Genomic DNA, 27,159 nt, shown 5'->3' on the forward strand with positions numbered 1-27,159 from the left:
TGTGGCATCTTAGAGACTAACCAATTTATTTGAGCATGAGCTTTCGTGAGCTACAGCTCACGTATGCATCCGATGAAGTGAGCTGTAGCTCACGAAAGCTTATGCTCAAATAAATTGGTTAGTCTCTAAGGTGCTACAAGTCCTCCTTGTAGGTTAAAGAGTCTCTTTTTATATATATATTTATATATATATATTTAGTTCTTAGGCATTCTTATACTTGCCACAGGGATTCTGCTACAGCAGGCAGCACTTAAACCATTTTTCATCCATTTTGGGCTTTAACAGAGCTTTCAAACAGAGAATTAAAAACATCTAGGCTTTCATGAACTGTTAGAGCATTTGATCAACCCCATCTAAGTTAGGATGCTTCACCCTCTCTTGAAGAAACTCTACACCAGTTTTAACCTGTTTAGAGTTGACTCATTTCCCAAACAATTCTCCGTAACAATGGAACAAACTCCACCCCCTACCTCTAACATCCTCTTTTGTGTGCCAATTAAAGAGAGAAATTATATATCTTTATGAATTCTGTAAGTTTTTATTCGCTTCCATTATCATATTCCCCTTTCTATAGATCTAGTATTGTATACATTTTACTCATTCCACTTGTCACAACTTGTGACTGATAGTGGCTTGCAATTATGGACTTCATGTTTTCATAAAAGTCAACAAGACAGAGTTAGGAGTGAACTAAAGTGATTAAAAAAAACAGGTACTGTAGCTAATGAAACTAGTTTTAATTGCAATCAAAATTAGAGAAGGGACAGCTCCTTCTAAAAGGAAGAAAAAACAGAGGGAAGAAAACTGAGGAAGCAGAGAAGGAGAGCGTATAGAATGGAGTATATCTATACTACACTGGTCACCATGGTATCTGAGAGACTTTGTGAGGATAGCCAGCTGGGTGATGCAAATACATTTCTGTCATCTAAGGAGGCTTGGAGAAGTTATACTGACAAAAGTGGTAGAATAGACAAGCCCTAAGTTTCAATGAGCTTTCTTGCAATAGAAACAGCTGTGTTGTGAATTGACACCTGGAGGGTAAGAGCCCACATCTCCTCCAAAAACCCCTCAACAACTGAGCCTTCCTAGAACATGTGAAGCAATGAGCCATGTGTTTTAAGATCACTCCCACTCTGTGAAACCGGGACTATTTTACAAAAGTTAAAAGTTTTGTTAAATATCAATATTAATGTGCTAAACAAACTAAAATAAATTGCTCTTGCTGGAAGTTCACAGAAATAACAGATGGAAAAATCTACTCAGTCCAGCCAGTGCAGGATTGTTTCCCACTATGTGCTCCCACTGACTTCAGCCCACTGAGCCAGGGGAGCTTCACAGCTACAGTAGCAGGTATGGAATAGATCCGTTGCTGCTTTTTGACTTCATGGGGAAGATTCCATCCCCCACCTGCTCCTTGAAACCCCTCTCAGTGCAAGCCTGGCAACTCAGGCTGGACACTTGGGGAATAATTTGCATATTTGCTTGCACATCTCTAGCTGGAAGCCAAGTGCAGGGCCTGTGGATTGTTTTCTTGGCACAAAATAACGTTTGTGACCCAAACCACCAAAAGCCCAAAACACAAAGTTAAGGCCGACACCCTCTTTAGCTCAAGCCATTGTACTTTTTAATCACAGTGCCAGGAGTTGTCAGCTTTAACTCTGGCTTTTTTTGGCTTGTGTTGCAGCCTAATAAGTTATAGGCCAGCTTCTCTAGTCGATGTTTTTGCTGCACAGAAGGCTTCACATTTTGTAAGCCTTTACAGCACAGCTGTGCTCAGAGATAAAACTGAATGTGTATACAGTACAGTATGCATTCAACTGATGCACTAGATTCTTCCTACCATATGTATAGCGTGGTGTGCATTTCACTCTGATACTTCACTGCCAAAACTGCCAGAAGCAAATAAACAAATGGCAAAAGAGACACACCATATGAGGTATTGCCAGGCATGTGACCTAGACCTTCAAAAGAAACCCTTGCTGCTTTCAAAGGATTACAGAGTCTGATTTTTAAAGCCTTGGATTTGCTGCATAAGATTTCTTGCCATTGCAGACTGTGAGGTGTCTCAGTTGTTGGAGAGGCACCTGTATTTTTCTTTTCACAGCCAGTGGTCTCATCAGGTCTTTCACCTTCTCCCTCACATGTAATCCACTTCCACCAGCTCCAAAGTCAGTGATTCAGCATCAGCATTTTAAACCAGGTGGAACAATGGAGATGGTTTAATTCTAAGCAGAATGTAGTGATGAAAATACACATAATTAGGATAATGGGAATAATATTACTAACAATTAATATGTGAAACAATGCAAGGCAGACAAATAATTATTCCTTCTCCCTCCCCACAAAAAAAAAATAAATAAAAAGTCAGTAAAGTTGCCTTACGCAGACAGGATCACTAGGATGTCAGTAGTAAACTGACAGTGTCAATTGCACGGTTTGATGGAATTAATTTAGATTATAATTCTATTGCTACAGCTCCCATTCTGAGGAGGAAAAGGGGACAGATTCCATAACACCCCTCCCTTCCCACCAGCGCATATTAACATCACTCCAGCACTCCTGTGAGTGCTAACATAGGGACTCATGGGCCAATTCCAGTGTCAGCTGGAACCTTCATATGTCCAGGAGGAACATCACCAGGCTAACAGCATTTTGGGCTGTATAAGTAGGGCCATTGCCAGCAGATCAAGGGATGTGATCGTTCCCCTCTATTTGACATTGGTGAGGCCTCATCTGGAGTACTGTGTCCAGTTTTGGGCCCCACACTACAAGAAGGATGTGGAAAAATTGGAAAGCACCCAGCGGAGGGCAACAAAATGATTAGGGGGCTGGAGCACATGACTTATGAGGAGAGGCTGAGGGAACTGGGATTGTTTAGTCTGCGGAAGAGAAGAATGAGGGGGGATTTGATAGCTTCTTTCAACTACCTGAAAGGGGGTTCCAAAGAGGATGGATCTAGACTGTTCTCAGTGGTAGCAGATGACAGAACAAGGAGTAATGGTCTCAAGTTGCAGTGGGGGAGGTTTAGGCTGGATATTAGGAAACACTATTTCACTAGGAGGGTGGTGAAGCACTGGAATGCGTTACCTAGGGAGGTGGTGGAATCTCCTTCCCCAGAGATTTTTAAGATCAGGCTTGACAAATCCCTGGCTGGGATGATTTAGTTGGGGATTGGTCCTGCTTTGAGCAGGGGGTTGGACTAGATGACCCCCTGAGGTCCCTTCCAACCCTGATATTCTATGATTCTGTGATCTCTCTCTAGCCCAGTGATTATCTTGCTGGATCAATCTTTGTCTAACCATAGAATTACTGATGGCTACCCTGAGGGAAAAGAGAGGCTTTATTCACTTTACAGCAGTTTTAGCCACAGTTTTTAAGAAGTGCTCCAAAGCAACAAGAAGCAACACCCATTCCCCTCTCTGAAAAAGCCAGTACTCACAGTATTAGAAGAAGATTTCTAACTATCAGAGAAGCCTTCCAGTAGGAGTTGTGGGGGCAAACAATGTCACCAGCTATAAGATGGAAGTTTATACGTCTATGGACCAAGTTATATGATAAGGGACTGGGGCTCCGTGACCCAGGAGGCCCATTCCAGTTCTATATCTCTGGTATGCAGGATGGGAGCCAGTAATGAGAACAGCCCTCTAGCTTTTGGTGGAGTCAGCTGTGGAATAGAAAATACTGGGGGTACATCAGCTAGAGACAGCATTCAAGCGTAGCATTTTGCTTAAAGGATTTACTTAGAATTGATTCTTTGCTTGATGCTGCTCTGTTTTTGTACAATGACAGCAACAGGAACTCAATTCCCATTAGCCTTGCAACCTGCTACTTTCATACATAACATAAGCAAAGACAATGGTCAGCTAAATAATGGGAAACAGGTTGTATTGAGCACAGAGGATGAAAGGTTACATTTCTGTACAGGTCTCTACGGAGTCTTCTTAGAGAGAGATGTCATTTCACATCTACCCTGAAGTAAGACACAAAGTTCGTGTATTTTTCTGCACTAACTACAGGAACCACAGGCTTTGAAGCTATTGCACAATATGACAGGATTAGGATTCAGGAACCCATGAAAGGATTTTGCACTCCTGCACATTGGGAAGCCTAAAATCCTACATAACAAGTTTTTAGAGGGTGAGGCAGGGGTCAGTTGGGGAATAGGATTGAGGTCAGTGGACCAGCTGCTATGTGGATCCTGCAGCCATTATCCCCTGCACAGCAGGAGTTGGAGGAGTGTGAGGGCTTCACTAGTGGCCACCAAACAGCTCTCTGCTGCTGCATGGCCTGTGGTGAAGAAGACAGGGCTGATTCCTTTCCTTGGGCCTATAGAGACCCTTGCACCATAAAACTATCTGCCATTGCTCCAGATATCCCAGACCTGACCTGCCCCACTCAATGAATAAATTAAAGCATTAGAACAGGAGGAGAGGGGGACAATGACAAGTGTAGGCTAGGGAGAAAGAAAGTATGTTGTAAGATTAAATTTGAAGAGGGGGGAGCAGGAGCAGCAGAGGACAAGGCTATTACATCACTGGTAATAGTGCTTAGGAAAGGACCGAAAGGTCACTGATTTTAGACAACTAGAGGGGGCTGGGCGGGCACTAACAGATGAGTGATAGGTTGGAACAAACCCCTGGAGGCCTTTAAAAACAGAGCACCATTTCAAAAAGGACGTTGAGATGGATGAGGAACCTGAGGTGTTGGCTGACACAGGGGTGATATGGACACATTTATTTGTACACAGGTGGAGACAGGCATCAGAGTTGTGAACATGTTAGAGTCTGGTGTGGATAAGGAATGTGCATTAGTCAGGCAGGTAGGGGACATGTAGGAGGAGGAAAGTTCAGGGAACAGACAGTGGAGGCAAGTAAAAGGGTAGGATCGAGGAGGGAGACAGAGGAGATGGTAGATGTGTTTGAGGTTGTGCCTTTGGTCCAGTAAAAGCATTTCCATCTGTAAGCACATCTTTGAGAATGGTAGAGGGTTTTTTTTTTTTTTTTTTTGCTGTGTTACCAGTGCACAGCACTGAAAACACTAGCCCTTGCCCAATAGATTTCAGTACTCAGGCAGGCAGGCAAAGTTAATTCGCGTGCAACAAAAAGAAAATCATGACATGGTCGGAGGATAAAGTTCACAGTCACCTCTCACTGTCTAAGAAGATTGCTATCCACGTTCTCATGAGTCTGGACGGCCATTCTCCTTGTATATGTTGCTGGCACCCTGCCAGGTAATATTGTGCTGCAGTATTGCACGTGGTGGCAGAGGACAGTAGAAAGCACAGGTGCACTACTATTGATTCAGAACTGAATTTCTGCATAGTTCTAGGAAGACACTGGACATGTTAAGTTACGTCCTATATGTCAGCATGAACGCAGCACATGGTAATAACTAATACTTTAAGGAAGACAGGGAAAGTTGGAAAGACAGGCTGCCTTATATCTGCTGTACCAACCTTCATTGCCTTTAAAGGTATAACTCAGAGTGAAGGGATCAAAAATGAATTGTAATCTAAAGGTACATCATCAAAGCAAGTGTTGATAATGATGACCTGTGTCCTTCACCTCCAGTTCAGCTGTCTGGCATTGTAATTAATGTCCCTCACCTCCAATCAGATTTTACTTTTCTGCAGTTTATAACTGCCACTGTCCCAACTTTTATTACAGCCATTCATCATCTTCAGAAAGACTGGGAGATGAAATTTAGGTTGTCCTGAAGCTTTCTCCCTCTATCCCTCCAACTAAGCTCCCTGCCTGTTAGGTTCCTCTCCCTCCCAAATTGTTCATCCCTTCATGGGGATCTTAACATTATAATTATTATTAAATGTTATAGCCCCTAGATTTGAATGTATTGATGGACCAAGTAGCATGTCACCCATAAGTTGTGTCACAAGTTTATTTCTTATTTAAACACAGCTTCACATTGTCACACTTTGAAAGAAAGACTATGGGAGATATGGCAGAGAATAAATGCTTCTCCCTGTCTATCTCCCTCATGCACATACACAAAGCATTAATCACAGCTTAACATTTATTAAGTAGTAGCCTGCAGGAACAACAGATTTAGGGAAGGGCTTTATCACCCAGATTTGGCCTTTTCTTTCCCTCTCCAGGCCTATTTAGAGCATGGAAATGTTTGTACAATACAAAAGACAGGAATTTAAAAAGGCCACTGAGTCTTTAAGGCTCATTGTTATCTTCTCCATTGATCAAATTTGGTACCCCTTAATTGGATATTGACTGTTGTGTGGCTAATAAGATGAACTGTCAGTGAGGGAGGAGGTGAAGGTTTATAGTAATGGTACCTTGATCACAGCTAGTCTATAAAAGCCAGTGGGGAGAAGAGTTCATTAAACCAGTTAGGGATTGCTTTAAAAAAAAAAAATGCTCCAAGTCAAGTTGATTAATCTTGTATGTGACATCACGATCAGAGAAACTGTCTGTTGCTAGTTCAATATTTACAGTCCTGTGAGAAGCTGTTATATTGAAACAAATGCATTAGAGACAGTGATTTGTTTGGTTCATGGGCCTCAGCTAACCATAACCAACATCTCAGGGATTTTTTTTCCTTATTGTTGTTTTTATGTCCCCGCCTCCTCTTTTCTCTGGGAGGCTAATTGGAAGTGTTTGCTTTCTCTGTACATGAACATCTTATCTGTATTCTGGAATCCTTGTACTAATGGGATCAATTGAAAGGAATACGCAAGTTCCCTGACAATGAACCACACAAAATAAATTCAAGAAAGCTTTTATCTCATAAATTAAAATAAATAAAAAACACAAAGAGAGAGAGAGATTGTTAGGAACATTTGTCTACATTGGAGTTAGCTAGTCATTACAAGGATGGAATCTGCTAGGAAGTATGTAGTATATTTTCATTTGTGTTCGAGCTGTATTTAAGCTGCCAGTGAATATGCTGCAATAACTGTCAGGCACAGTTCATTACTGTCTCTCAATGGGGCCTATTGTTAATCAGAGATCAGATCAGCAGAATAACCTCTCGTTTATTAAAGTCCCATGTAGCTGTGACTTGACAAGAAATGTTCACGGGGCAATAAGCAAAGTTTATTTCAAATTATCCTGATGTTATGTATTTGTTATAATATTTATTCTTTGAAGATTCTGCATTGGATATAAAAAATGTATAATAAGTGTCAAGGTTTGTGTGGTTTGAAAAAAATTAGCTTTTCTGTCAGCCACCTGAACACTTCTCATATATCACTATGCTGTGAACTGTCAGGACAGGGTTAACACAGCCCTAGAGAAGTCAGTAATAACAAAAACTGTCTATTTAGTGTCCAGTAGAAAAACGAAGAAGATGGGATGTGCCTGGGTTTTAAAGGGAAAATGAGTTTCCCTAGGTTTACTTTGTTAACAGAGGATTTTTGTTTGAAAACGTAAAGGGAGTTTCATGATTAAGCAGAGGACTGGTAGTACAGAGGTATGGGCTCTAGTCCTGGCACTGCCTTGATTTGCTTGTAAACACAAGTTATGTAAGGGGACAAAACTCAAGACAGGTTAGGCATCAGAGCAGTAGGTTCTCAATGCCTTTCAGGACTTGGGTGAATAATACTTCATACTTTACAGACATGTTGTGAGACTAAAGATGTTCATTAATGTTCATGAAGTACTTCTAGACCATCAGATGGAAGGTTCTGTTAGAGTACAGTATTATAAATAATTTATACAAGAAAAGCCTGAGTCAAAAACCTGTGGAGTGTAATTGCTTATGTACGCCATATATGAAACAGACATTAAAAAAAAAAAAGGTAATGAATCCAGAGGGTTGAGTCCTTCATTCATTGTCAAGGTCTTGACTGGCTCTTTAAAGTGTAGTGGGATGAAAGGTATGATTTCACTGCACACTAGAGTGATTTGTTATTACCTCTTCTTACCTGATTCAGTTATAATGTTGCTTGCATTACAATGGGGCTTGGAGCTTGATTTTAAATATAGGCTGATGGTATTGTCAAACCAGAAAAATGTGACTGAAAAAAATCCAGTGCACAATATGATACCATTATGAGCCACAACCCTTGCAGGGGCATTTGTATTTATTGATCATACAAAACAAATTAACTGTTTATTAGATTTTCAAGCACAGAGAAAACAAATGTGCTCAAGCTGTGTCAGAAAGTGAACATTATGCTCCTTACTATCTGAGATCACTTTGATGGGGATTACTTCAGAAACAGTTCTTATCCTGTTATTTCACAGGACGGCCCTGTCTCCTTTGTCACACAATATTATATTTTCCTGGGGCATTTTTTTCTCAGAGGAACTGCCTGTTTAACACACAGAGCCTTTATTTATTTTTCAAAATCAGACAGTATTTCGTATGTTGACATAATGGAAAGGAAAGTTCTTAATGATGTGCTTCTCCAGTTTCTTACTAATAATAACCTCAGGCCAGGCCTCTGGCTTCTTAACCTGTATCCTCACCAAAACTATTGTGGTCCAGAACTCCCCAACGTAGGGGGTTTAAATCCATTTCTGAACCCAGATTCTTCTAAGTGTTGGGGTGGTCAGATTTGGTATTTGCTTTTGGCTATTATAGAAACAGGATAGCATCATTTAAGTTCTGTATTTGCGGGGCAGCTCCAGTCAGGCCAATGGGGCTGCACATGGCGGGGGGGGGGGGAATTCTGCATCTGCCCAAAACTTGCAGTTTGGGGAAGCAGTGCCCTCCCCCCAAAAAACTACACCCATGGTTTTGATTTGGATCCATCCCTGCTAAGAAGTGATGTTTATAAACCACTATTTGTCAAATGATCCCAAAACACTAAACAAATTTTACCAAGAGATAGACTGAAGTTTTGCCATAGGTACCTTCAAGGTGTTGAACTGTGCCATCTGCTTAGACTCTGCAGCTGCAAAGCTGAACTGAATCTTGAAGGCACCTCTATGCCACCTTGGTGATCACATAGCTCATACATGATCAGAAAGCCCTCCCCAGCTGTGGAGCCCATGGCGTTGCCCGTGGCTGCCATGCATGCCAGTGTAATCAAAGTACGCTGTGCCTACTGGACAGCAAACTATTGTGTGTAGGTTCTCTCCAGCTGCACAGGCCCAATCACGGGAGGGGGGCAGGTGTGGACATGTCCCCCAACAGTTTACTATTCCCTTGATGTCATCATCTTAGTTTCTACTATAAAAAATAAGCAGAAAGAGGGTGTGTGTGGAAAATCAGAAGAACCCTTTCTGGCCACCCCCCTCTTAATGCATCATAAAGAAGTAAAAAAAGGGCACAGACTTAATTACTATTTTCCTTTGCCAGGCACCTCTAGTAGAAGGATTGTCTCCTGGACTACTTCTCCTCCCCTTGGCGACCAAATAACATTCCTGTGGCGACTGCAGCAGTTGCTTACATGGAAAAATAACATTAGGAAAGTAATGTATTTTTAGCTGCCTTTTAATGCATTTCAGCAGCTGGAAAAAAAGGGGAGTTAGCATCATGTGACCAGTCAGGTCTCCACAGCCCACCAGCAATTGCTAAGAGGACCACTGGTGGCACGCAGACCGCAGTTTGGGAACTATTTAATAGGGCCTTTATTTCTAGCCTGGGGTGGCCATCAACAAACTGACCTGAGAAATAGTCCAGGACTGACTATTAAAAGTGTGATTTGCAACCCTTGCTTTTCACTAATCTGACTTTTAGGGGAATTTATTAAACAATTTTGTGGCCTATTTAAAAATTCACAGTGGCTGTCTGAAAGGTACTGAGAGGTTTGGAATACTAGGAATAGTACCAGCAGAGATGGATTTATGGGCAGAGTGCAGGTGAGAAGGCCAAAAGGTTAAAAAAAATGAACGTGGTTTATTGCCTCATTCTGTGGTTTGGGCAAAATCCAGGAGCCTTACTGAGGCAAAATTCCCTTAAGCACTGGTAGGACTTTCCCCTAAATAGGGATTGCAGTATTTGTCCGTTTATTCCATGATTGCAGAAATACTGGAATATGTTCTATGGATTGTAGCCCCCACTGTGGTCCACAGTCTGCTTCTGGGGCTGTGCCTTGTTCAGGGCTTGTGATGAGGCCCCAATTTAGCTAGTTAGTGTACTAATATATGTATGGAGTGAATATCCAGAAATGGAAGTGGAGAACTATTTTTACCATTACCGGTTGAAGTGAGTAGAGGAACCATAATAATAACTGATTAGCTGGGACAATAGAAATCCAGAGGACCATGCATTTCAAGGATTAGCATCTAACTGTGGATTTCCTGCAAGTTTTGCTGTATTCTTCATAAGATACACTTTGCTGGGGGACAAGAGGGAGCTCCATGTCCTTCTGGTAGAAACGATAACCTTCACAATGAAAATGGCAGCCCTGTTGTCTTTTGCATCTGTAGTCACATTGACTGAAACAACAGTACCAGGACTGAGATGAACAGGGGAAATTCATTTTAACGGGATGTTAATTTTGAAACCTAATTATAGCAACTTAAACAGCAGCATTGTTAAACTTTTCCAGCTGACTGTCGTACCAGAAACATCCAATCATGCACATCTATCATGTGTCTGGATGTAACTATCATATTGGGATGGCTCATCTGTTTGAAAGGGCATTTCACAGGAACTGGACTGCAAGTTTTGTTATGCAAGTAGTCAAATATTCTATGAGTTTGGGTTACTGAGATATTTGCTATTATTCTCCTTAACAACCAGGTGTTTGAAGCATATTTAGCTAAATAGCACTGTACTTTCATGGGCTAGCTTGTGCGATTTTTGTGCATTTTTCTTATAAGCTTTGTCCTACTTTAGAGAAGGCCGTTAACTTTAATAAACCCAGTTTAATAAATAATTCAGCATGACCTGCCTTGTTCCCTATAATATTTATGGATAAAATTTGCAAAAAAGCACCTAAGACACTTGAGAGCATTTAGTGATTAGGCATTTTTGAAAATCTTACACTTAAATACTAAATAATTTGGGTAAGGACAAATTTCCTCTCTGAAGACTAAGGGAGTATGCAAAAACCAAAACCAAAAACCCTGCACTATGGATAAGAGCTCTGCTCTGTAGATCAAGGAGAGAATTTTGCACTAAGAATAAGGTCAAGGAGAAACAAATATCCATGCAGAAATTCCAGTGACATGGGAGGAGAAAATTTCTCTGCAGGTTGCTGTTGTTCCTGTTTGTTAAGGGTGACAGCCTTGAGTGAGTTATATAGTTTCTTTCCATGGGACTGAAAGAATATGGCTTACTGCTACTTCTTTTCCTAGGTAACTTGCACAGTACTTGAGTGGACACAACATAGAACTAAGAAAATCACTCCACACCCACTGTTTTGTTTTTTTTTTTTAAAAAGTTGTATCCTGAATTTTAAAAATACTTACAAGCTGTTAAAAACTTTACAGAGAAACCCATTTCAGACAATGCGAGTCAACGGCATTACGCACAGTGCATGGCTGTGGGGTACTACATATAGCAATGTGACTTCTCTTATTGCACTTTTGGTTTGGGATCAGTATTCTTAAGACCTATTCCAGGATGTGAGATCATACACCGTGCTATCAGGGCAGCAAAGGGATACTGCAGTGACCAGTGTTACTATGTGTATGCATCCTCTGAGACTTACTCAAGTGGAAGTTAAAGATTCCAGGGCTCTCTGGAAGCTGAAGGTCTTCCTTTTGTTAGTGATGTGGATTCTGATAGGCTACTCTGGCTATGTCCCTGCCTGGCCTAGACAAACAAAGACGAGGAGGGCTGCAAAGGTAATTTGCTTAGTCACTGTGGGAGAACTCCTCCCCCACGAAGCATGGAATGGCACTAATGGTCGGTCTCTTGAGGAATGTATGGTCAGCTCAATGGAGCTGGCTTCACTATAAGGTCAGCATGAAGTTTGGCCTTTGAGGATGATGGTAGGGGAGTAAAAGAGAAGAAAAGATAGGGATCAGGGATCTCAACGGAAAATACAACAGTTTTTGATGTGCTGTATTTGCCTGCACACACCATGCTATCCATTCTTAACTCACAGGCATATGTTTGTGAAAGGTGACTGAGAAAGATTGCCTTCCTTTCACTGTTTTGTCAGCATGGCTGTCACAGGTGGTTGTCAAATGGTTCCAACTGTGAGTGAGTGAGAGGCACCCTCCCCCCAAAAGAAAAGCTCAGTGCAACCTTTTTTTTATTAAAAAACCCACAATATTGAACATTAGTATAGCCTTTCAAAAGTAATTTGCAACTGATAGAACCTAGAGGAGGATTTATGCACAGTAGTTGGGTATGGAGAAATAGCTCTGACCACTATGAATAAGAATTTTTAACTATGGATGTAGACAGTTGAATTGTATTTACTTTTACCACAATCATAAATGATAGCATCATGTAGCTAAATTGTTGTGAGTATAGGTACATGTAGATTTTGCCCAACAAGTTGTCAGAGACATTCGAAATTGGATAAAACAAAGTTTGGATAAGTAGGGGAGGCAATGCATTGCCATCAGCTTGTGTGGCAATTTTGGTTAGGTGGGCAGGGCGAAATAGGGTTTGATGGTATATTTTGACATGCACACACACTATAAACACAAATTTCTATTTAGTTTTATAAGGTGTGTGTTTGTACTTACAGATCGCAGCAGTACATGTCTACAGAAGGTCACTGACAAGCTAGAATGTGTACACTGTCATGTACAGGCTGTTACACTGTATCTAAAGATATTACTTTGTAACTTGTATTCAGTGGAAGCCAAGAAGCACTTCAGAGCCTTACATGATACTTACCTTGGACCTACAGATCTCTCTCTCTCTCTCTCTCTCTCTCTCTCTCTCATTTGGGTATCATAAGTTTTCTTTTTTGACAGAGTGGGTGAAAAGCTAGTGACTTAGTCAGTAGCCCTGTACTGCTGCTTTGGGACACAAAGCTGACAAGCTCAAATTCCACTCTGAGAGGGGCATTTTTATAGGTACTTGTCTCCCAGCTGCACTTGAGTGGTATGGAAGAGTGGTATGGGCATAAGGCCTGCTAGAGACCCTTAATTAAATCCTACTTCCTCTAGGGAGGGAGAAGGAGAGGGAAGGACAATGCATGCGTTCAAAAAGGGAAAAGGCAGGGTAGACAACACAGTCTAACCTGGATATGCTTAGTTCCACAAGGCAGGATGGGTAAATTTATGGGGTGTGTGGGAGAGTTCATTCTTAAAGTGAAGAGATAAAAGAGACATAGTGAACTGAAATCTCATCAGTTAAAAAATGAGTTAAAAGTAACTTCAGGTACTTCACCTGCTTGAGTCCCTTGTCAGTTTTTGTGCTTTTACAATCACATTTTCCTCTTTTAAAAAAAAATCTTTCTCCTTAGCTGGTGTGTGAGAGATCTTCACAGACAAAAGGGGAAACCGATCAATAGATGAGACAAAAGTGCTGTGAAATATATAAAGTAAATAAACCTAGTTATTTTCCCCTTCATCTTGTTGACAGTTATGCCATAGTTATCTTAGATATTATTTGTAAAACATTTTCAGACAGATGAGTGAATTTTAAATTGATAACATCCCTGGGAAGTGAAGTCTGCTAGTGTCCACACCACAGTTACAGTTAGGGGCCTGATTCAGAAACCATTGGAGTCAAGTGGCTTTGGACCAGGTATAGATGCTTTTTAAAAACTTCAGTATTGTTAACCCTATCATTCCCCTTTCATGCCCCAAACATCTTCCACCTCCACAAAGAGGGACAGAAGCTTATCTGAAGACAAGCAACAAGTTATAGAATTTACAAGGCGCAAATATCTTTCATAAATGCCAACACTAAAAAGAAAAATTTCTCAGAGCTCTGAATATGACACATGAAAATAGACAGTTCACACTGCATTAAGGAAGAACAATATGTAAGTGCTGTCATAACTTCATAGATGTGTGTTCATTGTTTTTTCTCTCCTCCCCTCCTTCCCACAGTCCATACATCACAACAGGTAATTCTCAGCTGTTCCTTTTGCAGCAGACATACGTTTTATCTAAAGAGACAGAAAACCGAGCTACCTGCTGCTTATTGTATGGCTTTTTTGTGTTCCTCTTTTTTTTTTCCTAGTTCACTGGGGGCCTATTTAAATAAGCTGGCATGGAGCCAGAAGCTCATCATTTTAATGCAGTGTAAAATGGAATATGCATAATTATATGCAAGCCATATGTGAAAGAGACAGCTCAGCTGTGAATTTTAGGAGGCTGAGAAAGAGTGAACAGTCAGGGATTAGATGAGATGAAAGCGGAACAGAGTGCAAGTGTCACCCAAATGAACAGTGTAATGAGTGTGTTGCTGACACTCCTCCTTTCACCTACTACTCCCTTTTGCTTTAACTCTAAACCAGAAAATGTTGTAGATTAGAAGGAAAATACTATATGCAAGCAGTATTGCTAATGGGCTCTGTTAATGTCTCCATTTAAACTTCAGCTTTCTTAATTGACAGTGTAGATCAAAATAACCAGTAACTTTTAATGCATCTTCTTAATTAAATATTTTACCACATTTGATTGAAGAATCACTGTTCTTGTTAGATGATTGCTCTTTTCAGAGCTTTACTTAAAAATGGAAGGAGAATCCACTTATCTTTAATAGCATTACATGTAAATTATGAGTATGAAAAGCTATTTGTAATGGCCTTGCTGTTAAAATGAAAATAGAGGTACGTTATCTCGGAATTGCTTAAGCATGTAAAAAAAAAGTTTAAACAAGTACGTATGTAATGTAATCCTGAAAAATGCAATGAAGTAAATTGAAACCCTTAAGTGCTCACAATTTTTAGCTCAAATATTTCATTTTGGGTTTGTCTCTTGTTGTTTTAATTATTACACCACAGTGAATTTGCATGTTGAGCCTAAACTATGTAACGATCAGCATCCCAAGTTCTCATATCTAAAAGGTGTACTGCGTATTTAAACAAATTTCTTAATAATGTTGTTTTAATGATCTGAGCTGTTATGCTTTTAGCTATTTTTTTCTTCCATTATTTGTAAGTCCCTAAATAGGCCATTATATTTCCCTTCAGGCTAGAGATGAAGATGGACATGCTGAAAATTTTCCCCAGCAGCACTATGCTAAGGAAACTCCAAGGCTTGCCTTCAAGAATAACTGCGAACTACTTGTAAGAATAACATACTTACAACAAGTCTAGATTGTTACTTTAGCACAGTGAAAATAGTTTTTTGAAAGGCTTTTGTTCATGATTACATACGTTATGAAATATTACATCTTTTTTTTCCTGTTTAGAGTTCTAATGCTAGTGCTGATATCACTGAACAATTTTAACATCTCAAATTGTTTGCAAATCTTTTATATCTGATTATGGAACTTGAATGGCCTTGTCTTACTGTCTTGTCTTGTACAGTAGTTCATAAGGAGCCATGAAGGAAATGGCTAGTAAAGCACAAGGAAAACAAAACAAAACAAAACAAAACAAAACAAAAAACCCACCGGCCTCCAGAGCTGCAAAAGGCCCCCCTCCTCCCACCCCAATCTTAGCTCTACATTGTTCTCAGACACTATTGTAATATTTTGTTCTGCTAGGAAACACAGCAGAGCTGACACGCAGTACTCCCTTTAGAATTCAACTATTCCTCTGTTTTTTAGTGAAATGTAGCCAGGCGCTTTCCCCCTCTTCTCTTTTGTGGAAGGAGTGAAAGCCAGCGAAGTACTGACAAGGAGCCTGGAATGTTTATAAGCCGCAAGAGAGATGATATCAGCTGTGAAAGGATCTCTGTTCCAAGGCAGGGTTAATTTGCTGTTCATTTTAGCATTTGCAACTAGGCAAGGTTAAAAACAAGCAGGAATGCCTATTATATTTCTATTAAATGAATCTGTTGGGACCTAATATTCTTGATTAGCTTGCAAAAATGAGTGCTCCACAATGATTTTTTCTCTTTACCTAAAGTAAACAGATAATGAATTGTCATTTATTTAAAAAGAGATTCACACATTGCCTTTGAAAATTGAGCTTTTGATGAGTTTATAGAACTTTTCCCTACATTTCCTTTTCTTCCCAGCACCATTAAGTAAATACCTCATCTGGCTAAGTGGAAATATTTGGGAAAAATGAGAACACTCAGTTTTATTTTGAAGCAACTTACAAACTTTTTTCTAATTATAAGTATATAAAACGGAGTGGGGGAGACACTGGCTGCAACTCCTCTGCCTCAGCAAATCCCCTCTACAGAAGATGTAGGTCAGAGTATGCTCTCACTTCTAGAAGTGCAACCCCCAATTAAGTTAGTCAGTTACGCTCATGTAACTAAGTGCAGAAATTGATCCCTGGGATTTCACTCTCACATCAGTGGTTTAAAAACAAAGGGCTGGGTTCTGCAGTCCAGCTGAGCTGTGCTTGGCACAGGACAGGGGAAAATGGGGAACATAGGTGGCTTTCTATCACCTTTGTTTTCTCCCCAACCTTAGGATCAGCCTGGGATCCGTCAAGTATCCGGCATAAGCTAAAGCAGTGAAAGCCCCCCCAAGGGGTCATTCCAAGAACCTGGAATAGCCAAAACCCAGAGACACACTGACCATGCTCCTATTCCCTGGGAATGCCCCCTACAACAAGGCCAGGACAGGGACTGGCTTAGAGCCACAGTGGTAGCAATGTGTCACCCAAGGACACCCTTCACTAAGGAAATCTCCACTAGGTGGTTAAGATGTTTTCCAGCTGCTTTGTGCCACTTGTGTTACCCAAAAGGGCAAGAATCATCCATAATGGAATGCCACTTGAACTAAAAGGTGTTACACCAGGCATGAATCTGGGCCTCAAGAACTGATCTTGCTCCCACTGAAATCAATTGCAAAGTTCCTATTGATCGATTGGAGCAAGGTTAAGACCTAAGTGGCCAAAGAGTAGGAAAACTGAGCCAAATTTATAATTATTCCCCTAATATTATATAGTTACTAAATAAAAAGTTTCATTCCTCAATGACCACAACCAATACAAGAGCACTAGTCTCTTCAAGCCTAATACTGGGCATTCCCAGCACGTGCAAGGCTCCTGCTGAAGTCATCAGGAGTTCTGAGTGTACCAGGAATGCAGGATAGAGTCTGACACAGTACACTAACATTGGCTGATCCATGAAATAATTCAGTTATTAATCCAAATGTAACTTTTTGTATTCTTTTAAAATAGATGAATGGAGCAACTAATGCCCACTCCAAGCATTGTTTTAATGTACAGTTACATTTCCCCCATCAATCTATGTTTAAAATATTGTACTATTGCGTAACTCTTGTTGTACTCAGCAAAAGCTCTGAGTCATCCAACTTAGTATTTTGTCCTCTGTGTGTTTTTTGGACAGGTTTCAGTTCTTTTTTAAGGAAGTAATAAAAGTAATTTGTCATAGTTTTATTTTTCCGATGGTATTGGAAAAAAAGAATTGGCAGGGATGCTGCCTGGAGTCAATCTGCATTGAAAGAAAGAGGACAAAAATTATGAATATGCACTTCTGCTATCATTAAAGATATACTTAGAGAATACCTCTCTTTCAAAATATGTAGGTACTAGCCTTTGGAGATGGTGGATACTATGACTTGGATAGGATGCTAAATGTTTTATAGTCAGGTAGTCATTTTATTTATATATTTCCATTGATTCTATGTTGTGTTAAAATGCAGTTGAAAACAAATTTATTCAAAGTTAAGGGGGAGGGTAGTGTCTCTGGCTGAAGTGATAGTCAATATTTCTATATTATTGTGGGCAATTTTCTGCTGGACAAGAGGAAAAAATAGAAAGAAAGTAGAAGGGAAAAAAAAATTACAGGAAGATTGTTTCCCAATGGAGAAAGCTTAACCAGTCATTAACAGTGAGAGGCAGATGTTGGTTTCTTGCTTTCTGTAAAGCAGTGAAGAGTTAAGACTTTAAATGAAAGAGAAATTGAAACTTGTTTATTCTTTTGAGAATCCAGAAATCCTTGGAGTTTTCTTTTTGCAGTTTAGAGAAAATTTTATAATAGCCTGTCAGATGAAATTGGAAGCTCAGGCTCAAAGTGCTTTCTTAGCTTTAGGGTTCATCTGCCATTTTCCAGTATGGTTTGTTGCAGCACATACAGTCCCTACTGTTTGGAAATGCTTCTGCTCCGAGGGTGCTGCCAGGGTGGATCTAGGGGATCAAGCACTGATGGGTTCTGTATGCTAGTGTGCTCCCACAAGAACAAGAGTACATGGTTAGAATGTTAATATCCTGGGTCATAGACGCTCACTGAAAGACTTAACCCCTAAATACTTGGATAGATTTTTAAGTCTAATAAAATAATAAAATAATAATAATAATAATAACCTATGTTATGCTATTGCAAATTGCATGCTTTCGTCTTTGCTTATTTGTCCATTGCTTAAGAGAAATATTTGGACTAGTTAGGTAAAACTCAGCTATTTAAAAAAAAATCCAAAACAGCTAGATAAGAAGTAGAAGGAAGAATACGTTATAATTTAACAAAAATTAAAGCTCTGAGTGCATATGGCAGCTCTGTGTATTAAGAAAGCCGTGACAATTAAAGACTTGGTTGGCATAAAAATCCGTTGTGCAGTTATGGGATTACTTTATGGTATTGATTTCCCACTTTAGATCCAAAATGTGCTATGTGCCATCACAGTTAATACAGAACACACACACACACACACACAAAATGAGGATATAGAATTTTCCTAAGGTGAGCAATACATGATAAAATCTTGGGAACTACATAATGCAAATATTTTTTAAAAGAATAAGGCCAGTATGGTGGCTTGGCTGGCAGCGCAATCCACTGCCAGGGTTCCCTGCATCAGGACTTAAATTTCTCAGCAGCTGGGAGCTTTTATACAGGCACATCTCTTTGTTTCGAGGAGGAAAGGGCAGAGTATAGTCTCCTGGAAGCTGATTGTCAAGTAGCAATGCAATTCAGCTAGTGCTGGATGTTGGGAAAGAGATGGGATTAAAGAGTGAAAAATGATGTGCTAGAATGAAAGGACTGGTGAAAAGCCTACAGTTCCTCCTCTAAGCAGCCCAAATTCCTGAGTCATTGCCTAGAGAAAGTACAAGTCCTCCTAGGCTCATACCCTGGTTAGTCAGAGCAGGGAGAGCCCATACCGGGATGCCCCTCTACAAAAATAGAAAATAAAAAACAACAGTTTGTTCTTGTTCTCCTTTGCTATATTAATATTTAACAATATTCAGTGCAGTTTTAGGATTAGTATGTTGCTTTCTGAGCAAGTGATAATTTTGGTGGGCTAAGGAAATGAATTGCTGGGCTGCTTTCTCAGATCACTTTTTAAGGAGACAAAGTAAGCACCATGTGTACCTATGGAATGATATATAAAATATACCACTAAGGATTGTAACTGGAATAGCACTATATTGCTGTGGTATGATAAATTCTGCATTATGACTCTACTACACAATTAGTTAAAAGATGGGCTAGCTGGGCAAAAGTCTTTATTTAAATACAAAATAAACCATACCCTGCCATCAGTTGTTACACAAAACTCTGCACATGGAAATCATTGATCACACATATATCATTAATCTTTAGCAAAAGTGGAAAGGGAAACTATAAAAAAAACCCACACACATAAAAATAGATTTAAATATGAGACATGAAAAATTTCACCCTAGAAGGAAAGACAGTTAGGGTTATGACAAAGATGAACAAAAGCCAAAGTTATGGCTCATGCTCTGCCTTAATTTGTGCCATTGTGCATTGATATTGCAGCACTGATTTTATAGAAGATCAGAAAATGTGGCATTCATGTGACACCTAGACATTGCAGCAGCAGTTAAAGATGAAGTCAGATTTAACTTTGGATGTCCTTCCATAGCTAGTTTATATCACACCCTTAATATTGTACTCTTAAAACATTTTTTATGTATCAGAGTTTTTGACCAAAACAAAAAACAACAACATGTTTTCTGAAAAGCTCTTGAGGCCTTGTTAGTACAAAAATTATTGACATTCACGCTTACATTTAACCTGATTGACAATTACAGGTATTTGACTCATTGTCTATCTTATAAGAGATGTTCTTGATGGCTTTTTGTTTTTTTAAGTTTATCAGAACAAATTCCCATGCCCTGCTACTAAACCCCCCCCCCAAAAAAAAACAAAAATAAAAACCCACCCACAAACAAATCCAAAAAACCAAAACCAAAAAAACCCAACCTGCCCCAAAAGTCACTTCAGCATAAACAAAAGGCAAATTTTGTTAGTGCACTTATATATCTTGTATCCTACATTATATTCAGTGCAACAATTATGGGGGATATTTAGCTGGGGGAAGAGATATTTTTGTATTCTCCACTATTGTCTTTCTTCCTTTTGCCTTTTTGAGTTTGTCTCCTGCTTCTCTTTCTTTTCTTTGTTTGTGCCCATCTCTTTTTCTTTCTTTATCTGTTTTGCTCTCTTTTTCCTTCTTTTCCCACTTCTCTTTCCAACACTTTGGTTTTCCTTCTCACTTTTACGTTCAAGCCAGCAGAGGGAGAGGTAGAGTAGCTTCAAATTCCTGCCCGGGAAGGAACAGTTATACACAGTGCCTGCTACCAGGGAGCTTGAATAGGATTGTGTGATCTTAGTTAACTATAATTCTAGCAGCTTTTGTGGTTGAGGTGTTCTGTCATGACACTGAAGCACAGCCTCACCTTGCGGTCTGCACAGATTTCCACTGCCCCAGCGGAAACCACAGGAGTCCTTGTGCCTCAGGCAGACACAATGCCTCTCAGAGCTCCTGGGAGTGAGAAGAAGCTGTGTTGATGCACCATCCTTGAAAAGACTGCAACAGCTTCCCCCTCCCTCTCTGCACTGTTCCCTAGTCCCACTCTCTTCCTGTCCCTGGGGGCGTGGGGGAAGTACTATCCTAGCCAAGAGCAGCAGGACCCTTTGCTCACAGAGTCTTATTGTTCCATGCGTCTTCTTAGGTGTGCAGGTGGGGGCAGGAGAGAGGGTACATCCGTGCAGGGATCAGGCACAATCTTGCCCAAAGCTTTTATAATTGCCAGAGTGCAGTGCTTTTGTCACTCTCCAACTTCCAGCTGTTTTTCCGCAGATATCAGTAGATTTCTTCAAGTCCCCTGCTGTCCACTAATGGGTTAACACCCCTTTCCTGAGAACTACTGATTCAATTTATATATTTCAATAGCTGCAAAATAGCATAGTATATGCTGTGATTAGCTAGTGCAAAGAGACCGGTTTCAGAGGAACAGCCGTGTTAGTCTGTATTCGCAAAAAGAAAAGGAGTACTTGTGGCACCTTAGAGACTAACCAATTTATTTGAGCATGAGCTTTCGTGAGCCACAGAGCTGTGGCTCACGAAAGCTCATGCTCAAATAAATTGGTTAGTCTCTAAGGTGCCACAAGTACTCCTTTTCTTTTTGCAAAGAGACCGTAACCCTAAACCCACTGAAATCAATGGAAAGCGTGTCCCATTGACTGTAGTAGGCTTTGGATCAGGCTATGCAGAGCTGTCAGCATTGCATGTTATGGCCCTGTAAAATCTCAGAGAAAAGTAATTACCACAGAGATGTGATGTTGCTGTTCTTAAAACCTCAGTAATCTTGGCCAGGTGAATTTTAACCCTTTTTGTGATTAAAAAAACAAAAGGGCTTAAGTCATATTATAGACTAACAGCCTGCAACATTTCATTTTCAAACACTAAATTGTTCTTGAGTCAGGGAGCATGTTTTAAAAAAACACCGCAAAACCCACAAAAAACTTGCATTCTGTTTCTCTTTAAGTCTGAAAAAATAGGCAAAATGATTTTAAATCATGTTTTTTAAAAAAGTATTGCTGCCAGGCTGAATTTGTGGGATATAGTCTGTTCACATTGCACACACTTAATGACCCCTCAAGTCCACCAGAGTTAAGCGCACACATTTAGAAGAAGAGACCCCACACTCCTTCTAGGTAAAGTTCCAACACAGAGTGAAATTGTAGTGCTGACAGCCATAAGCCTATTAAATGGGTATAGGTAGAAACACTGAGTGGCCAATCTGCTGGCCCCCTGGCCAACAGTATACTTCCTAGATGGACATGCAGGTAGACACAAAATATGATCATTAACTCAGCAGGGACAGTACAACAGAAAGATAACAATGTAAATAATATGGCCAAATAAAGACCAAGGACAACAACAACAAGAACCCCAACCTGCCAATCACCATAAGATATGCTGTCACCAGGAACTTATATACTATATATTTGTCTTCAGACCTCTCTCAACTAGAACAGCCGATAATTTTAGAACAAAAATGTCCACTGTCACTGGCCTTTATTATTATTATTATTATATTATTTTCTACTATATAGTGAAGTGGAAGAATGGTCCTTTTGTTGTAGCACTGGTATGGACTTAGGAGATTTGGAGTCTCTTCCTGGGTCTACAACAGACTTTCAGTGTGACTTTCAGCAAGTCACTAAGCCTCAGTTTCCCAATCTGTAAAATGGCAATAATAATATTTACCCTGCTTATGTCTGGTAGCTATTAAAATTTGTATTTTGCCTCATCCACACCAAGTTTAGAACTCTTAAGCTTCTGATTCTAAGCCCAATGAGAGTCTTTCCATTAACTTTAAATGGGCTTTGGACTGGGCTGTGGGGTATGACAGGAGAAGAGGAACTGTACCATAAAGTGTAGCAAAAGACTGATATATATATATATATATATATATATATACAGTTTTTCTTTTGCTTTTTGTGACCAAAACCTGCTATACATGAGCTTACAAATAATTTAAACACTGTAGCAAACAAGGTTTTTAGAACACTATTTAATTTGAAGGACACTGTAATACGCCTTAGAGACCAGCTGTAGAAAGTTATAGAAAATACAATCTATTCTGAAGGGATAAGAAATTTATTTAGAGAGTCAAATATAGTAACTTTAGTGGAAATGAGATCCAAAAGCCCATGTTTTTTTTATGCTGTGGGCTAGAGAGTAGCTCTGATTTGCAGCATTAAAAGAGTGAGAGATTTTCCCTCTCTATTCTGATGTAAGTGCTCAGAATGTGTTTATCTATGTGAGAACAATAATGAGGATAAGTGTCTTTGCTGAGAACTTTTTTCTGTAGCTGTTGATAGGGCTGCTGCTGATTAGCAGTTTGACATTGCTTTAGAAGAGATTTCAGCCCCTGTAGAGCTTTTCAGAACAAGAGTATTCTCCCCATGCCCCATTTTTGCTTTTTGAGAAACTGGGCCATCTGTCAGTGAACAACGATATCAGTGGGGATAGGGTTGGAGGGTTTTTCCAGCTCTTTTCTTTTGGGGGGCAATATTGTTTTGTGAGTTTCCGGTAACATGTAATATGAAACAGACCCAAACAAGTAAGAAACAAAGAGACGCCACAGTTAGCGATATACATGCCAGCAAGAAGCAGACTGGTACTCTTAGTAGTCTGACATAAGCCACACATTTCGTCCGGAATGCATCCGATGAAGTGAGCTGTAGCTCACGAAAGCTTATGCTTAAATAAATTTGTTAGTCTCTAAGGTGCCACAAGTCCTCCTTTTCTTTTTACATTTAGTCCAATGAATGGTAAGCTACGTTAAGGAAAACAAAGTCATCAGAGAAAGGAAAAAGGAGAAAGGTTGTAAAAAATGAGAACAGGATTGACTAGAAGTATGATAAGATGGAAAGAGGTGACTGTGGTGAACTTGAGAGGATGACAACTGCCATTGTAGGTGCTAGGACACATAAAACCCATTCAGCTCTGGGCAATACACCTCCCCTCTTTTGCGCCACCCTTCCCTGTAAATACTATAAATAGCTCCCAGATCATCCCAGAATTCTTCCAGATTACCATTTTGTATAGACCTGGATGCTATTTTAGGAGGTGCATGCTCTCTTGCTTGTGTTTGGGAGATGATACTTTCTGAGCATAAGCTGTTTTGTGGATAGAAGGAATATTACCAAGTTTTTCCCATTGATCATCACTAAGTTTTTTAAAATCAAGAGCAAAGTTTATTTTAAAATCGGAAAAAATTCAAAATCTATTACAAGCCCTGATTCTATCACCTGTCTCCCCAGTAGAAGCAGTAAAAATTCTTCTCATGAATGAGCAGCAACCATCTGTTTCTGAGTAACTTCTAAAATACTCAACTAACTTCAAGATACATACATCAAGTCCTCACTCATATGCTTCATTGTGTCTGTCTAGTCCTATCTTCACTCTTTACCTTTTGGATCTTTTTACTAGAGTTATAACTAAAGTTAGTTGAAATAAAAAAAAGGCATTTTAACTGAAAAATGGCTTTTAAAAAATGTAAAATTTCAACAAAAGGATGGCTTTTTTATTTTTTAAAATTAGTTTGTTGAAAAGTTATCAGAAAAGTTAGTCAAGTAGTTATCAAAATCTTGTGTTTATTGAAAATCCTTTTCTTGGTAAGCAAAAATTCTGACCACCTTTTCAATAATATTTTGATAAAAATAGAATAGGCTGGCCCTAGTCATAACCAAGGTTAGTGAAATTCAGCCTGTTTTCAATGGGAACTACTACATGTTAAAAATGATTATACGCTTTACTGTATGTAAAATAAAATGGTGAGATAATATCCATCAACATTTCCATTATGAATAGATTGTGGGTAATATTTTAAATAATATTTAGTTTAGTAGTTAAGTTAAGCAGGTATATAAGGTCTTGCAGAATCAGGCCACAAATGATTTATTATCCTAATTCAATTTTCAAGAGAGACCTAGGCACTTAAGGCCCATGCCTTCAAAGGTATCAAAGTACCTAAGTCCCTTGGGAGTTTAAGCCCTTAGGAATCTAAATGCATTGAAAGTAAGTTGGATTTAGACTCCTAAGCACCCAAGACCTTCTAAAAACAGGAATTTAGATCCTAAGTCACTTAGACACTTTTGAAAATTTTACCCTGGATCTCTCATGTAAAGGATATATACCAGTAAGAAAGCCCTGTAAAGATAGATTTGTGATAACACCCTGTATACAGAATTGAATCCAGTGTGCGTTTTTGTAAAAATGGAGTTAGGATATGGCCCATAATGATTATGAGGTTGACCCAAAATTTACCTTTTAAAAAAAAAACAGTTTAAAATGATGTAGTTTTGCTGCCATGAAAAGGAACGAAACAAACATGAACTTTTACACGTTTTGTTGTTGAACTAGGTAGTAATTAAAAGAAAGGAGAAAAATATAGGTGTCTTTAAATCTTAGGAAGAGGGATCTTTGGAAGCCTACAGGAAGAAAAGCTAACCTGCAACCCCAGGGCCTGGTGGTACTCTCTCAATGGTAGACAGAATTTCCAGGAATGAGATCCCAGTTTAGTACATCAGCTGTGCTAATAAATACCTAGATATTTTAAGGAGTACCAAAGAGTACCTGCAGGGAGTGTATATTTCACTGTTAACCCCTTTCCATACAGGCATTTCTTTCTTTTTTCTTTCAAATTGTGATAGACTGAACTATTGTATTTCCATTAGAAAGAAAAAAAACTCCATAAGACCTTTATTTTATTATACAAGTTAATACCAATAATTACTTAAAATTTAATGAATTTCAGTTCTGACTTAATTGCTTTTGAGTAGTTCACTTTACTTATTAAAAGGAAGCAAGGACATATTCATTTAATGATCAGCAGAAGCCTTGGCCTAGCATCTGCCTACATTCTCTTTTCAATTAATCAATTATAGCTCAATGATGTGTAATTACACATTAAGAAAGTTATTGGATATCTCAGCATGCCTGTCCCTGGGGGCTCATGAATATACTAATATAACACACCTGTAATGACCTGTTCTCAGCTCTGCAAATTGCTCCCATTTCTTTCCCCCCTCTCTCTCTTGCTTTGCTAAATGAAGATGATAACAATTACCATTAACTTTTTGAGTCACATCTAGTCAATGAGAGAAAAAAAGGTCCCTACTAGCATTCATAATAAATCTGCCTTTTGGTACAGAGCCTTGTAACAGCACTGTGTCTCAAACTGCTCTATTTATGATACTGAAAGGCAGTAAATATAGATCTGAATCACACAAAATGCTGGGGGAATAAGGCCAGTCTAAATTGAGCACACACTCTGCTTTGCCTTTCTCTCTCTCTCTCTCTCTCCCAGATGAGAGAAACAGGCAATCAGGAAAACCTTGTCAAATCACATCCAGGCATAATTTGCTTGGCTTGATTCAAATCAAACCAAACTCTGGAACTGATGCTTATGCAGTGGCTCTAAGTCTTTGCATAGCAATTAAGCTGTGTTGCTGTTGTGAGGTTTTTTTTAAACGCTAGAAAGAACAAAATTTACTATGTAATGGCACAATGATTTTGGTTGTACCAGAGGACACATTCACTAATGTTTTCTTATTAATGCATAACAAATGGCACCAAGAAGAGGCTCTTAAGCCACATAATGAGGTCTGACAGATTCTAAATTGGTGATTCAGCCAACTAAGATGTCCAAAAATGCTCTGTGAAAGTGAGCTTTTGATGGCTACATGAGTCAAACACAGTAAGATATCTGTCAACATTTTTATAAATGTTGTCTTACACTGTCTGACTTTGATGTCTCAGTGTATCTCTCTGAGGGAAAAATAATCCCTCTTTTCCCATATATAAATGATCAGTTCTACAACTATCCTGAAAAATAGTATAGATAGATCATAAATGGATGTACATGCACATTAACATGGAACAGCATATATGATGCAGCATAAACAAGGCAGTCTTTCTTGGGAAATGGAGTCTTTTTCATTTATAGTAGTAATCTGAGTCCTTTCCATGCTGAATTCTCTACACCCCTTTGAGCCAAATTAGCACGCGTACACACACACACACACACACACTCTCTCTCTCTCTCTCTCTCTCGAGTGAAGTCTTCAACATACTGGCCATTACCACAGTTTTCTGGATCCTTTGGACCACATAAATGTCACTATGTTAGCTGTACCATAATGGTGACATTCCTATGGAACTCAAAGGGTCAAATGCTGCCGTCAGTTACACGATCCATTCCAGTGGACTTCAGCAAGGATGCACATGAGTAAACAAGAGCAGAATTTGGCTCAAGTTGTTTAAAAATGGGAATGGGCCATATTTACATTTTTCCATTCATACTGGTGTAATCATGATGGGAACATGAGGTTACATCATATACACCTTGATGGTTCTGAGTCATTTAAAGTTTGTTGTTTAATGATAAGATATAAATAAGCAAATGAATAAAACAGATACCAGCAATCCCTAGTACCTGCCTCCCTTCCATTTATAAAACAACTT

At 39.3% G+C, this 27,159-nt stretch overlaps 1 protein-coding gene across 2 annotated transcripts in view; it reads left to right on the forward strand.

The window, feature by feature from the left end:
• SOBP (sine oculis binding protein homolog) overlaps nt 1-27,159 on the forward strand; it is a 140,201-nt gene that overhangs the window by 60,913 nt on the left and 52,129 nt on the right. Inside the window, exon 5 of one of the 2 annotated variants that reach the window (XM_048844870.2) lies at nt 14,978-15,073. The exons of the other annotated variant lie outside the window; for it this stretch is intronic. Within the exon in view, the coding sequence (XP_048700827.1) occupies nt 14,978-15,073 (96 nt within the window). The remainder of the gene's footprint in view (nt 1-14,977; nt 15,074-27,159) is intronic. 2 annotated transcript variants of the gene reach the window in all.

This window comes from Caretta caretta, chromosome 3 (genome assembly GCF_965140235.1).
Source record: "Caretta caretta isolate rCarCar2 chromosome 3, rCarCar1.hap1, whole genome shotgun sequence".
Lineage (NCBI taxonomy): Eukaryota > Metazoa > Chordata > Testudines > Cheloniidae > Caretta > Caretta caretta.